The 14,076-nt window shown below is 36.9% G+C and overlaps 1 protein-coding gene across 1 annotated transcript in view; it reads right to left on the reverse strand.

Moving 5' to 3' along the window:
- Positions 1–77: 77 nt before the first annotated feature.
- BAIAP2L1 (BAR/IMD domain containing adaptor protein 2 like 1) overlaps positions 78–14,076 on the reverse strand; it is a 43,304-nt gene continuing 29,305 nt past the window's right edge. Inside the window, exons 4-14 of the mRNA XM_040592024.1 lie at positions 12,576–12,637; positions 12,407–12,478; positions 11,936–12,073; positions 10,436–10,588; positions 9,808–9,975; positions 8,889–9,039; positions 7,507–7,714; positions 7,120–7,197; positions 6,599–6,764; positions 1,383–1,423; positions 78–845 (exon numbers count right to left, since the gene is read on the reverse strand). Of these exons, the coding sequence (XP_040447958.1) occupies positions 770–845; positions 1,383–1,423; positions 6,599–6,764; positions 7,120–7,197; positions 7,507–7,714; positions 8,889–9,039; positions 9,808–9,975; positions 10,436–10,588; positions 11,936–12,073; positions 12,407–12,478; positions 12,576–12,637 (1,313 nt within the window). The 3' untranslated portion in view covers positions 78–769. The remainder of the gene's footprint in view (positions 846–1,382; positions 1,424–6,598; positions 6,765–7,119; positions 7,198–7,506; positions 7,715–8,888; positions 9,040–9,807; positions 9,976–10,435; positions 10,589–11,935; positions 12,074–12,406; positions 12,479–12,575; positions 12,638–14,076) is intronic.

Raw genomic sequence — 14,076 nt, forward strand, 5'->3', positions numbered from 1 at the left:
CTCAAGCTTGATCTGTTTTGCTTTTGTGAAAAGGTGCAGTAATGGAGTAACTTCAAAGGCAGCTGTTTATATTGGCATTTGAGAAAAAATCATGGCACTTTTATTACGACTTTTTATAAGACTAAAGTTTGACAACATGTTTTAAAGAAAAGATGATCATTGAAGAATGTGTTGACAGTACAACATTAGACTTAACATGGGTTTATGTTAACGCTTGAAAATTTGTATCTGAACATTAAGCAAAGCATTACAAATTGTCTATTCTTAAAGGATAAATATTTATTTATAACCTAGGGTGTATATCTTAAACAAAATAATGTAAAATCACTTTATACAGGCAATTCTCTATTCTGGAATAAAGCAGTTGTTACATTGTTCTGTTTTAAGAAAAAGATTTTTTTTTTTTCCCAGTGACATATGCAGGCTTATATTCTAGAACTTACCATTGCAGTTTCCAAATAATAAATGCCAAAGATTCAGATCCGTGAGCTGTTAGTTACACTGACTTACTAGAGTATCCAAACTGTCTCCAGTATTTTCACAATTCCTACTACAAAAAAGGCATACTGTGAAATCAAGCCAAAGTGCTCAAACATTAGCCCAAAGCAATTACCTCATTACAAGTTTTTAAAAAAAGAGCAGAAATCTATTCCAGTATGCTTCTATTGTACAGTAATTACATTTTAAATAATTTTTTAGAACAAGTTTAGATAGTAATTGTCATTACTGAAAATGGTGTTCATAAGGAGGAAGGACATATGTATGTTATTCATCGAATAATTGGTGCTGATCTGTCATTTGTTACTGTTGGTCTGAGTTTCACAGTTGCAAAAGGATTTTCTCCACTGAAAAGAAATGCATAAAGTTACTAGAAGGCTTGCTGCAACACACAACCAAATTTAAGCCATGCAGTTTCTTCATCCAAGTTGTTAGAAGACTAAGTTTGGTTTTAGACTGTAGGATTCTGTGCAACTCTTGGTGTAACTCAATTTTTCAAACAAGCTTCATATGAAAACTCACTTTGCAGTGATTCAAAATTTGGAAAATCAATGCCCAGCTACATCTGGACATTTTTTAAACAGCTCCCACGTTTCAAAGTTTTTTGTTTTTAACCCTCAAAGACATAGTTTAAGTCCTGCTTCCTGTCAAACTACTGGAAAAACAATTATTTTTCTGAGAAGGGCCTATGCCTTGTATTGTGCTTGATGCCACTCTTGAGAGAAGTGCAACCAATTTTAGCTATGTTTTACCAATGCCTAGGAAAGGTTGCGCAGTAATTTGGGAAGAACATCCTTACTTCCCCTCACAATCAATACAATAATACAAGCCCATATAAAAATTAACGTAACTACATTAGTATAAAAGCTTTTAAAAAAAATTACCTTAGAAAAGGTGGTTTTATAATGCCATTCATATCAGGTTTCTGTAAAAGAAAAAGAAAACATTTACACAGATTTACAAAAACATGCTACAGGTGATTTTGCTATCCTGCTAAGGAAAACAGCATACCATTCAAGCAGGCTAAAATATTTAGCCATTTAGGATAATTATTGTGTAGTTCAGTTAAGCTGTGGAGGGTAGAATTCTCTCAGAACATCAAAATTGCAAAGTTAAAAAAAAGTGGTGTTAGCATTAACTGGTTGTGGCTTTTTGGAGGTGTCCACCACCCCCTCAACTCCCCCAGGTTTAAGATCAGTGATCACCTGAGGTCTGGCTGGGCATTTCACACCTTAACATAGCAAATGAAGTGTCACCGCAACAGCCATCGACCAAAAGAAAGAGGACAGAGCTACTTGCAGCACAAATACACCATACTGTTTCTATAGCGTAATTTGTAAACTGCTAGTTGTCACAGCAAAATGCCAAAACTAGGCTTGGATCAGATCCTACCGAGTGAACACAGCCAGTGTATCTTCATGTAACTGTAAAGTCCTGCCGGTAAAGGCAGCAGCTGGCACAATGACATTGAAATACCAGAAGCCTGAAGTGAGGGCACATTTCTGATACAGAGGGTGCTGTGGATTTGCATTTGTTTGTTTGGGTTTTGGTTTTTTATACAAGCCTACTGTGTTTAGCTATTGTTGATTTACAAAGTACAAGTTCAGGTATCTCCTGTGACTTTTGTGAGTAGTGGCGGTGAGTAAAGAAAGCAGGCAAACAGCTGATGGCACATACATATGTGATTGGCGTTTGTATGGCAGCGATACAAAAGGAGTAGTTTGCATAGCTGTTGCTGATGTTTCATTGTAACGAAGCTGTCATGTGTAGGTGTACAATCTGAACAAAGACTTGGTTTCTGTAGCTACAGTTTGCGCAGGACTTCTGTGACGAAACGTTACTTCGTTCTTGTGAAGTTAGAGTAACCCAAAAGATGGCAGTGTCGCTCTGCCACACTGCTACTACGGGATGCACTGTTTCACGGGGATAAAATGGAGTATTACCCTTCCCAAGCCTTTTGTGCTACATGGAAGTTTAGGCAAATAGTTAATTTCTGCTTTTTTTCCCCCCCTCTAACTTTTCATAGTAATACCAGCTGACATATTTTAAACGGCAAACTAATTGTTGCTTCTAATAGATGTCAGATAAAGTTCAAAGTGAAAATTTGAATATATTCCTGCATGTAGAAGCAAGAATATGCAAGTCAGCCTTTGTATAGCAGCTTGACTTGTACTAATCATTCACTCTATAGGGCTATTTTGTTTTTAATACTTAAAATTTCACTGCTGAACAAAGGGGCCTGTAAGCCTTTCCTATTCAGGTACACCATCTACTGTACCAGTTGTTCCTAGCTACCGTGTTCGTGATACTGTGATGCAGGTGAAGAAATCTGTTTATTTAGGACCTCATTCAGCAGGGTTCTTAAGCCTGTGCTTGACTTGTGATTCCAATGAAATTACTGGGGTACATCAGTTGTAAATACACTTAGACCTTAGAATTAGGTCTAATGAGCCCTTAAAATTAATTAGAATGAACAAATGCCTGGATTACATGCATCTTACTGAACCCCAACCCTCAAAGTGCCATCAACTACTAAATCTTTTCTAGTTGATACGTTCTGCATAGTACTGTCCTACATAACACAACATGAACAACTTAACTTGCAAGAACCATTCCTCATCTTTCCTTCTTGAAATCCTGAGCTATTTTTTCTGTGTATTCTGAAACAAAAATAATATGCCCCAATGAATCATTTCCTGCTTCTGCATAAACCACACTGTAAGCATACTGGTTTTAGGTGTATGTAAATTCTGTATGAGTCTACAAACCAGCCTGGTATGATCTTGAGCTCATTTCCAAAGCCTTGTGGTGGTGTGGGGATTGGTGACTTGCACAGAAGCGGGAAAGACAAGGAAGCTCTGCAACTTTCCAAAAGAACAAAAGTAAACGGTGACTTTGGAGCGAAACACTGGGGTGCAAGTGCAGCGACTCTCCTCTACAGCTCTCTCCCTTATTTTGTATGGTAACAGGTAAGAATAATCACGGGGTCACAGTAAAAAGGTAGCTGCTATGAATTATTAGGTACCTCAACAAGAGGAGTCATGATTTTATATTCCAGAATTCCTAATTTATTCTTGTCATCTTCCTTTTCCCAGTGGAAATTTAGAATCTTAAAAGACATTTGTTTTCCACTCCTAAGAGGCTTCCATTCTGCCCTCCAAAGAGAGTATGTACTGTTCTAACTAGAATTCTGGCCTTGGCTGTCAACTCCCTAGACTAGATCTGCCATTCCTCTTGGTATTCAGTTCAACAAGGACATCTGTCCACAAGCCTTAAGTTTATTCCTAACCCCCCTGAACTAATGCCACAGGACAAACAAAACAACCCTTAGGTGACTGCTCTTGAGAACCGGCTGTGGACAGTTACCACACTAGAGAGCAGCATAGTGCAGTGATTCTGACAGAATGAATGGATGCAATAATTTTTAAACTATACTCAGTCACCTTTTACGTGTCCCAGGGCAAAGAACTCACTGTACTGCTTGCTTGGCAACTTCCACAGGCTGATACATCTTTTAACTATTGCGAACATTATTACATTTGAAGGACATGTCGGTCCCACAGGACTCAACAGCTAACCGTACAGTAAGTGAACCAGTGTTAAGTCTGACATTACATCATTGTTAAGACTCATTGCTTCTTTATCCAAAAATGAAAATCACAAATGTGCCAAAATATAGATGCTCGTTTTCATAATAATTTTAGAAGTTCCCAGACATGCAGTTTGAAAAAGTGACTGAACGCTAAAATTTAGATGTTATTTCTTGATACTGATTTCATGCATTGGAAAAGCTTTATTCCTCATAGAGAAACATTGTGCTAGAAACACATCACTGCACACATTACACACAACAAGGTTCATCACCAATAAATAAAACCACTTACTTGAATAGAGCATATTTGAATTCACATTAAAGTATATATATGCTAATATTAGACTCTTCTGACAAAAAAAAAAAAAAAAAAATCTAATATTTTAATAGGAGTATTCAGAGGGGGATAAAAATATCCCAAACCATTACTAGTCAGTCTAGTCTAAACAGGGTGAGATCTGTGACTGAGAGGAGAGCTTCATCAGGTTGCAGGACTTGTGAAAGCAACTTTCATCCTTACGAAAGACTTTGCTCCGCTTCTAGTTTTTCATGCATTTTAAGGAATGCAGATTTTTCTGTAATGGGAAGCAGTAGCCCTTTTCCCCCTCCCCGCCAGGGAAAAGATGCTTTGTTTCAATTTCTGCATCTGCAAGAGACATTTTGGCAATAGAGGAGGCGTCTCTTGTGTTGTATCTGTAGCTGCTCTTCTGAAATAGCTGTAGAGTGGCTTTAAATACCAAGTACAGCTGCAGGGAACATTTCTGAAAGGACTGTATAGCTGAACCTCCAGCAATTTCCCCCTTTTTTTATGTTTGTAAAATTGGGGTGAACTATTCTAAGAACTGGATACAACTCTATATTACAGAAGTGGTTTCTATGAAGACCAGTATTCACTTAAGAAAGAAAATTAATAAGTTTCACTTCCTTTCCTCCCATTTGTTAGAATTCTTTCTCCATGCTTCTGAAATGCAGGTAAAAGTTTAAAATTTAGATGTTACTGACAATTTCTGTTATTTGTGTCATGCTTGTGTCTTTCCAATGGTAGGGTATTTTTCCTAGAGTTCTGGAGGGATGTATTGGAAGGTAGTTGTATTTTTGTTATTAAGTGAATATTTCTATTTTTACTTATTTTAAATACAGTTCATTCTCTTTGCTTGTCAGTATAACAAAGACCTGTTAACCCTCTCCAATGCCTAAGACCTCAAAGTAAAAAATGTTGTAGATATACCTGACATCCTCATAGTAGACTTAAATGAAACAGCAGAGGAGGCTTCTTTAAAGACAACCCTTGTTTCGTGATGCCTTTCTATTTTACAGGAGTACCATTATAAATATTCGGTCATTCTTTGACCTTAAATGGACTCTTTCAACATTAGTCAGTGTGCAACAAACTTTCGCCTCCTGTTTTTTAAGTTTCTTCAGTTAATTTTACTTCCATAAAGTATGAATTTGCAAAAGCCACCTCAGTTTCTACTGTATGATTCCACAGATTACTTAGAAAGCAGAAACATCTGTCAGAAGGACAACCCAGAATTTGTTTAGATATTATATTGATATACAAAATAATTTAGTTGTACCAATAAATAATAAAATGTAAATTTTTTAGCTACTGGCAGCTTACTACAAGAATCCTGACTTCTGAGAAGTTTGCTATGGTACCTACTAATGGAACTTTGCATCTTACCCTAGTACAGTCTCTCAAATTTAGCATTTATATATATATATAAAACAACATTATTTTTATTTATATATATAAAATATATAAAATATTTATATAATATATATTGATATATATTTAATACATATATAGAAACTTTCTTGCCATCAAAATGTAATCTCTTCAAGAGGCTTTTTGAAGAAAGTCTCAAAAACATTTATCGCTATTAGATACACATCAACAAAATACTTAAACAAGCAGCAAGATGACTAGTAATTGCTAAATTTGATTAGATTAGTCTTCATTTTGAATCAGTTTGCTGACTTAATAGCAGAAATGCTAGGTTTATATGTCATTGTCTATTAATAAAACTGTATTTTCGCTCAGCTGTGCTTTTGCTGAATATAGCCATCAGTTAGTACACATACCTCTCAGCAACATCCACAAAACCAACACGAACTTGCACAGGGTTGTGTAAAGCATTCCTGAATACAGAGTTTAAGGTGCTTTAAGCCCCCTGTCCCCCTATAGCTCTAAATCACTTAAGATGATTAGTACTACTTTCTGTAAGACTTTCTTTTCATGTTTGACAGGTGCCGTTCTGGGGAATTTTGCTATGCAGAGTAAGTCTCCTAGTACTCTTAGTTATAGCCCTGAACAATTCTCCCTTCCTATTACTACAGATGGATTGAAATGCCAAGAAAACATGATACTCCTGAGGACAGCTACATCAAAGTCAAGCACAAGCGGGTAAGGTAGAATGTTCCAGGGCCTCATTTAAGAGCTCAGCTAAGTAGGTCAAGAAAAGTAAGCAAGGCAGAACATTGGGATTCATGGTATTGATTACTTACCGGACCTGCATTTTCTGGTCTGTCGGTTGTTGTTTTAACAGTAGTACCTTTGGAAGACTCCACTCTTTTATCTGTTTGCAAAGACCCCAGATAATCTGGTGGTGGGAGGACAACATCACCTTTTTCCACAAGATTTACAGAACTAATACTTCGGATTGGTGCAGGGCTGCAAGACAGAACCCAACAAATAACATTTTCAGTTCCTATAATACATCCCTCTCACTTAACCTTTAGCAATAACCAGGAAAACACAAAAGAGCATAAGCTGAAAGTTAATAAAGGCATACAATCCCATTGAAGTCAGTGGGACTGTCAACTAAAATTGGGCTGAAACCAGTTCTTGGGTCTTTGTGTAACCATTAAAACATTTTAATGTAATCAAGGCATCACACTGTAGGCTGTTAGGAAGTATTTACTGTATATGTTACTAAACAACAAAGAACACAAGCAGATATTATTTTTTTTTAAAATAAATGTTAAGAAAAGATTTGGGCATTTCTGCAAATCGCCCAAAATGTTACCTTGGCACTGGGACAAACGCTTTTTCTTCTGCTGGTTCTTCTAGTGGTCTAGTATACGATGATGGAAACCACCCTTTTCTGTAACGGGAAAGTTTTTCAATTTTATATTATATAAAATTGGAAAGATCTTTCAAAAAACAGCGAACCACACAGTGGACTCAAACTGAGATTTAACTTTTAAAGACCTGATTTCTGATGATACCAAATGAGTGCACAAAACATCCCTAAAATAAGTGCAGTGAGTTACCTTACAGAAGGACTCCATGTCCCCAGTCAGCGACAGCCAGCAGAAAAGGTGGAAAACCATTTACTAGTATCTGCTAACAAAATCTTGTGAGACACGCTTTCCCTTCGTGTTCAAATTGAGTAATATATTGATTATCTTACACTTTAGTTGCGTCATGTTCCCCATAAAGCCAGCCGTCCTTTTCTTCAGCTACAAGGAGCGTGATGATATCCCCTTGCGCAAAGCTAAGCAACGTCTTGTTACTGCCAGCAGTATGTGGGAAGATTGTCTTTACTTTTTGCCTTTTCATTATATTTAGCCCCGTGGCAACGGAAGTTGAACGTGATAAACTGGCATCATCTGAATTCTCTGTCAAAAAAGGAAACCCAAAGTAAACCAAAGCAAAACTAGCCACAGACTAACAAATTAAATACAATTAGTGGTCTGACAGGAAAAATAAAATAGAGGAATACTCAAGTGCAAACCAAGTTCTGAGACTTTGTACTGCTTTGGTTTCCACTTAGACACCTCAATTGTCTGCCAATGTTTCTTATCACCATGAAGTTCTTAATAGCATGTGCATTTATATACGCATTCACCCACCCTCATCACAAAGTTGAACCAGAGGTAAAAAGTTATGTAAGTTTTAACTTGCTACTTCTTTCCTCTTTTGGCATGAAACGTGCCACACGTTCACAGCCGTAAAAGACCTTTGAAATTTTTCCATTTAAAAAACCAGAGAAGTCCAAGATTTCATTTTCAAATGTGCCTAGCACTCAACTTCAACTGAATCAATGGCAGTTGCAGATACTTGGCACTTCACAGACACCAGATGTTTACCAGAAGACAAGGTAAAGGAGATCTCAAAACTGTACGGTATTTGACCAGTACAATACATTGTAAATGTGTTTTTAAGGAAGAAATGCTGGAATTGCTATTATCACACTGTAAGAGTCCTGCATTTCTTACGTTGTGATCTAAGTTTAGTTCTTTCCCTTCCTTTTGTATAGCAGAGAAAGTAAAAAAAAAAAAAAATATCCATATATTAGAAAAACTTAGAAAACAAATCTTGTATTTCAGGAAAGAAATACAAGACTGTGCTTGTTTTGTCCCATGTGCATTCTTCCCTAATGGCTAAATGCCCTTAAAGGAAATGAAAGCAAGACTGTAATAGTAGTTTATGTTTATTTATGTGCACTGAAATAATCACTCCAGTGTATCTTGTTCAAAATTATAGAATGTATTCTCCTGATAAGACTGGAAGTCATAACAGCACTTAACCTGGGTTAATCAGGGACACACAGAAAGTGATTAAACCAGAATCTACCTATCTTGGCCTGCATTTTACTGCAAACAGTTCTTCTCTTCTTATAATGCATACTTCTCCTGCGAGGTAACTTACATAAATATTATGTAAAGACCATTTTCTGCTCCTCTGTGTGCCCTGGAATTCACATCAGAGTAGTCACAAAGTCTTAAGATAATTTTGAACAGTACAGTATGTCATTTACCCTTACATAGTTTGCAACAAAGTGATACTCACCTGCTGAATTACTTAGTTTTTCAGACGATGTCTTCGGAACCGTTGCAGGATTGTTAAACATATCAACTAGTGGACTAGTGTACGCCCTACCTGTAGGAGCAGGGGGCACCTTTGATGCATTTTCATGATGAGGATAAAAATTATTTCCAATCTAGAGTCACAGAAACAACAGTATCACAATACTGAGGAGCCAGTGACAACTAACTTGCAACACTGAATTCTAGAAAGCAATGCTTAAATATTCCCAAACAATACATATTTAGACCCATCAGAAAGTTTTCATGTTCCTATGAAATTGCTGGTAAAATAGTTTGTAAGAGGCCTCTGTCCCTTGATAAAAGCGTCCCTTGATTTGTTGGTGTAAATGCTATGATAGCCTTTTTTACCACAAATAGCACAGTTACACCTAGATAATCTCCAGATTATTTTTTTTCAGACATTTACTAATATAATTTAGAAATTCAACAACTAATGGTGACACAACATACAAATAGGCAGAATTTATAATTTAAGCTGTACTCTAATAAGCTAATAATCACAGATGGAAGAAAGAAAATAGAAAATAATATTTTAAGTTTATATTGAACTAAGTATGTAATTACTATTACTTACAGATAAGAACATAAGGAATCAAATGGTTAGAACAAAAGTAGTCCTGAGGCTGGGCTCTGCAGAAAAAGTCCTTGGCACTCAGCTGAAAACTGAGCCTTGTGTGGATACGTGTTTCTGCCTCCTATACTGTGTATTCTTCCAGTAGCAGAGCTTCAGCTTAGGGATTCTGCTTTCATACCCAAGCCCAGTATATTCCAACTGAAGTACGTTACAGAACTGATCGCAAATGCTTATGTACAAAACAAGCCAGTGAAACCACCCTACTCACATCTGAGAAAGAACCTCCAACCGCTAAAGAACAACGTACCGTGGTATTTCTCTCTATCATTGGTGAAGGCTGTGGAGTTCCTGACACTGGAGTGGAACCAGGTGTCCTTATTTCATCTATCATCATTCTTACTTTTTCGGGTACTTTGGTGGCATCACTACAGATTTCCTGCCATCCAGGCAGCTTGGATTTCAGGAAGTCCGCACACTGCATCCAAGTTCAAAAAGGTACTTGTCAAAGATAGTTTTTTTCATAACATTGCATGGACTTACTTGTTAATTTTCATTACACCAAAATGGTAACACCAGCAAAATGAAAGTCTTTCTGAAGATTTTTGTAAGTAATACCTCTCTGAAACAAATAACATATGGTAGGAAGAAACTGTCCTTTTCAGTGTCAGATACTAGAAATACCTGATCAGTCCAGATGTTTTTCTCTTAATATGATTCTAATAAAGTCACAGTAACTGTTTATTGTTGCTACAATACATTTAAGAGAATACTGCATTGTAAACATTTTCTATGAACTGATCACAACACTTGCCTGGCACTACAGTGTTCCTTAGCTATTTATGGCAGTCTGATCTATGTACTGCAGGAGATACTTAAGATCTCCAATATGATTAGATTTCAGGAGTTTTATTTCTGTTTACATTCATGCCACTGACCTGAACATGATAGAAGTGCATGTGCTGGGTAAAGCTGCAGTGCTTGTCAACCAGGAAACAGAATCTTCTTTTTTCTTCAAGAAGAGCTTCTCTGCAGCCTTCTGCAATAAATCGCTGAATATCACTCTGCCGAGAGGTCACGGTTTCTAAATACTAAGGGAAAAAAAGAAGAAAATTACATACAGTATCTGTATTTTATTTCATACTATATCCAATTACCAAAGCAAACTCCAAGAGCCTTAGAAAAGGCTTTGGAAAAGGCAGGCTGGCGTAGGGTGGCTCTGCTTCCAAGTCTTTCTCTTTTCGTGCACACACCTAACTTCCCTAATCTCATCAGGTAAATGTATATTCTTATTACAGGCAATCAATAATCTGTTCAGGGGGCGGGGGAAGCAAAACAAGAAACAGTCTTTGAGCCTCTAAATAAACTGCTGCAGTAAATAAGAATACGACATCACAGCAGCAACTGTGCTGAGCAATTTTAAGACCACAGGTGTTCCAATTAGACTAATTACCTTCATCTGTTCCATAGCAGTTACATTTACTCTCACAAAGCTATCATGAAATTCTACTTCATTTCAGAGGGGAAAAAGAATTATTACAAAGACTAAAATATATTTATCTGAGGTTATGAGGACTGATGGCTAAACTGTGATTAAATGCTAACTAATCCTTGAATTCTCAGTCCAACACTTTAAAAAAAAGAACTGTTATGAACATAGGTTAAAAGGTAGTAAGAAATAGGAGCTAGTACTATTTGTTTGCTATACTATGTTACAAACAAAGCTTTCTCTGGAAAGAAAATAAAAATAGAAAAATATGGACGGAAGAAATACATAAGCTAGAACAAAGTATTGTGCAAATAAAAAGATCAATGGCAAGGATTTTCTGAGAGACATATGACAACCAGAATGTGACTTACTAATCTAAACCAGTTTGTCTTCATTGCCTTGCCATTTCTTACTTTGCCTCAAGATGACATTGCTGTTCTAGGATCAGTAGGAAAGGTAATAATAAGTGGTAAAAGAAGTTGGCATTTGTCTACTTCGGGAAATTCCTTTATATCAAATTATTACTGAATTCACATAGCATAGCTGACTCCCTGTGCAAACCTCTGCATAATGGTGTAGTTACAGGGGGACTTATAAAAAATAAATCAAGTAGTGGTCCAGAAACTGAAGCAGAAGTCTCTGTACATTTACAGCAGAACAGTCCAGAGCTGAATTTAAACTGGAATACCTACTCGAGGAGTGCCTTTAATAAAAACCAACTCTGATGAACCAAAAAAGCATGTTCTCTGAAACTGCAGTTTAACTGCGGCCAAACAACTTAACAGAGGAGTTATGTGTATTAACTAATAACATTGCATATACAAAAATTGTGGTAAGCTTCAGAAGTCAAGTTCTAAAACAGACTCAGATGTGGCCTGTAATAGCTTAACATTTTCTGTTGACCACTTCTCATACAAGGAAAGAAACAAGTAAGAGACAATACACTGACCTCCATTTCTTTATGTTCATATTTCATTACATTTCGTGCTCCTTGGCTTTTCCTTCTGATTTTTTTCAGCTCAGCCTGAGACTTCTCTAAAGAATCTAATTTGCTTCTGTGCTCAGTTTGGTACCTCTTTAAAGTTGCCTGCAATCAAAGCATGTAAAACATCTCACAATGCACTCAGCCATGTAACTGGGTAAGTCACTAAAAAGCGCTACCATAAATTATGAGATATCACTAATACATGCCAAATGAGTCAGGCATGAGAGCTGCCTTTCTCAACTTTAGTTTAAAAATGCTATTAAGTTTTCATTGGTTTCCTTTTAAACTCAAAATATGCATGAAATTTTTTGCCATATTTATGTATCTAAAGCTCAGTTTGAACATATTGATTAACTGTTAGGGAAGATTTCCTGAAAAATTCTTTAACTAGCAATAGATAAATAAAATATGACTTTTAGACTTTAATGTACTTACATTCATATATTTTACATCCAGGTCTGTTTTCTTCTCCAGTTCAGATATAATGTCTTTATGAAATTTTTTGAACTTTAAAAGCAAATGAATGAAGGGTTATTAAAAATTGGCAAAAGTAATTTATGATTTCAAAAGGAAAATAAATTTAAAAAGGAATTGTTTAACTTACACTCTCCTCTAGACTGTCATTAAGTTTCTTGTGTGTTCTTGACATTTCTACCAGAACTTGGCCTGTTGATAAACATACAACCATATTTGTTTCTCTCATAGAATTCTGAAGTTAGTTAACAAAAAGCAGTAATAAAAAATATTTAACCAATACATTTATTAACTAGAATATATTTAAGAGGGATAGGAAACTTCTTGCTGTTGCTCATCACAGCAGTTTAAATAAATAACTAGATCTGGCCACAGACAAACCAAGAAGCTCATAAGTGACAGAAGAACAATTAATTATGTATTATCATGCAAAAGGGAGGTGGAGTGCCAGACAAAACAAATACTTCCTTCTCTCCAGAATAGCTCATACCGATTTAGTAACAGCCTCTTTTCTTGCCAAGTCAATAGCACACAAGAGCTGGAGGTAGTTGTTACTATCCAAATAGCCACTATCTGGTTTTCAGTCTGAAAGATTAAACTTCAATGTTTATTAACTAAGTGCACCTTCAGAATTAACAAAGTAACCTTTACACTTTCATTCACAGCACACCTACTAAAACAGATCCCATAGGTACGCTGATCAGTTGCCCATGCTGTTTTGTCAGTGATTACAGCCTGACTGTATGCCATTAACAGCCAAGAAGCAGCAGATTTCTCAGCATCCTCTCAAGAGATTCTAAATATGTCTGTTATGCTCTGCTGTCTTCCAGTGCAAAGTTACACAGCTTACTTGTGAGTAGTTAAAAGCTGAACTGTTTCATTTTGCTTTAGGAGAATATAGAGAAAAAAAAATACCTCAATCCTTTGGGTGTGGTTCTATGTGCAAACCAATGTAAACTGTGCCTGCTGCAGTCCCGCCCCGTGTGCAGCCAGCCGCTCATCCTGCTCTGGGTACAGATGGCCACATCATCCCCACTCCCTTCTTTGCGCTGGCACTGACGCACTGCGCGTGTGCCAGTCTTGTCTGGGAGATTGCAACACAGTGCCGAGAAGAGCAGCTGCAAGTGTCCTGAAGTGCCCAGTTTGGCTTCACCCAAATTAGACCTGTAGACAGTTACCGGGTCTCAACCAGGAGCTATTACAGAAAACTGGAAGTTCTGGGGGCCACGATCAGATTCCCAAACTTTCGCATCTGAAAGTCTTGACTAGAGATGTGTTTCCCTGTCACTCCATTCCCATGGTAAGAACGGCAGGTTCAGTTCCACAGCTGGTTCACTGGCATGCCTCCTCCGGTCATCTGTCTATTCCTCAACCATCTTTCAGTTATCCTGCCGTGACGTATTTGCCATGCAGATGCTTGCAGTATTAAACCTGCAATAGCGCTGTCTGAATGTACAGGCAGGGCTTACAAAGCTACACACAATTGTGTAATTCTGATTACCTATCACTGCCAGAGTCACTGCAAAGGACTGCTCTGTGTGCCCCCTCCTATTTGTTATGTGATTCTCAGCTTCCTTTTTTCAAGGGAAAAAAATAATAAAAATGCATTAAGTTCTCAACATGCTACTTTG

The sequence above is a fragment of the Falco naumanni genome, chromosome 4 (genome assembly GCF_017639655.2).
Source record: "Falco naumanni isolate bFalNau1 chromosome 4, bFalNau1.pat, whole genome shotgun sequence".
Taxonomy (NCBI): Eukaryota; Metazoa; Chordata; class Aves; order Falconiformes; family Falconidae; genus Falco; species Falco naumanni.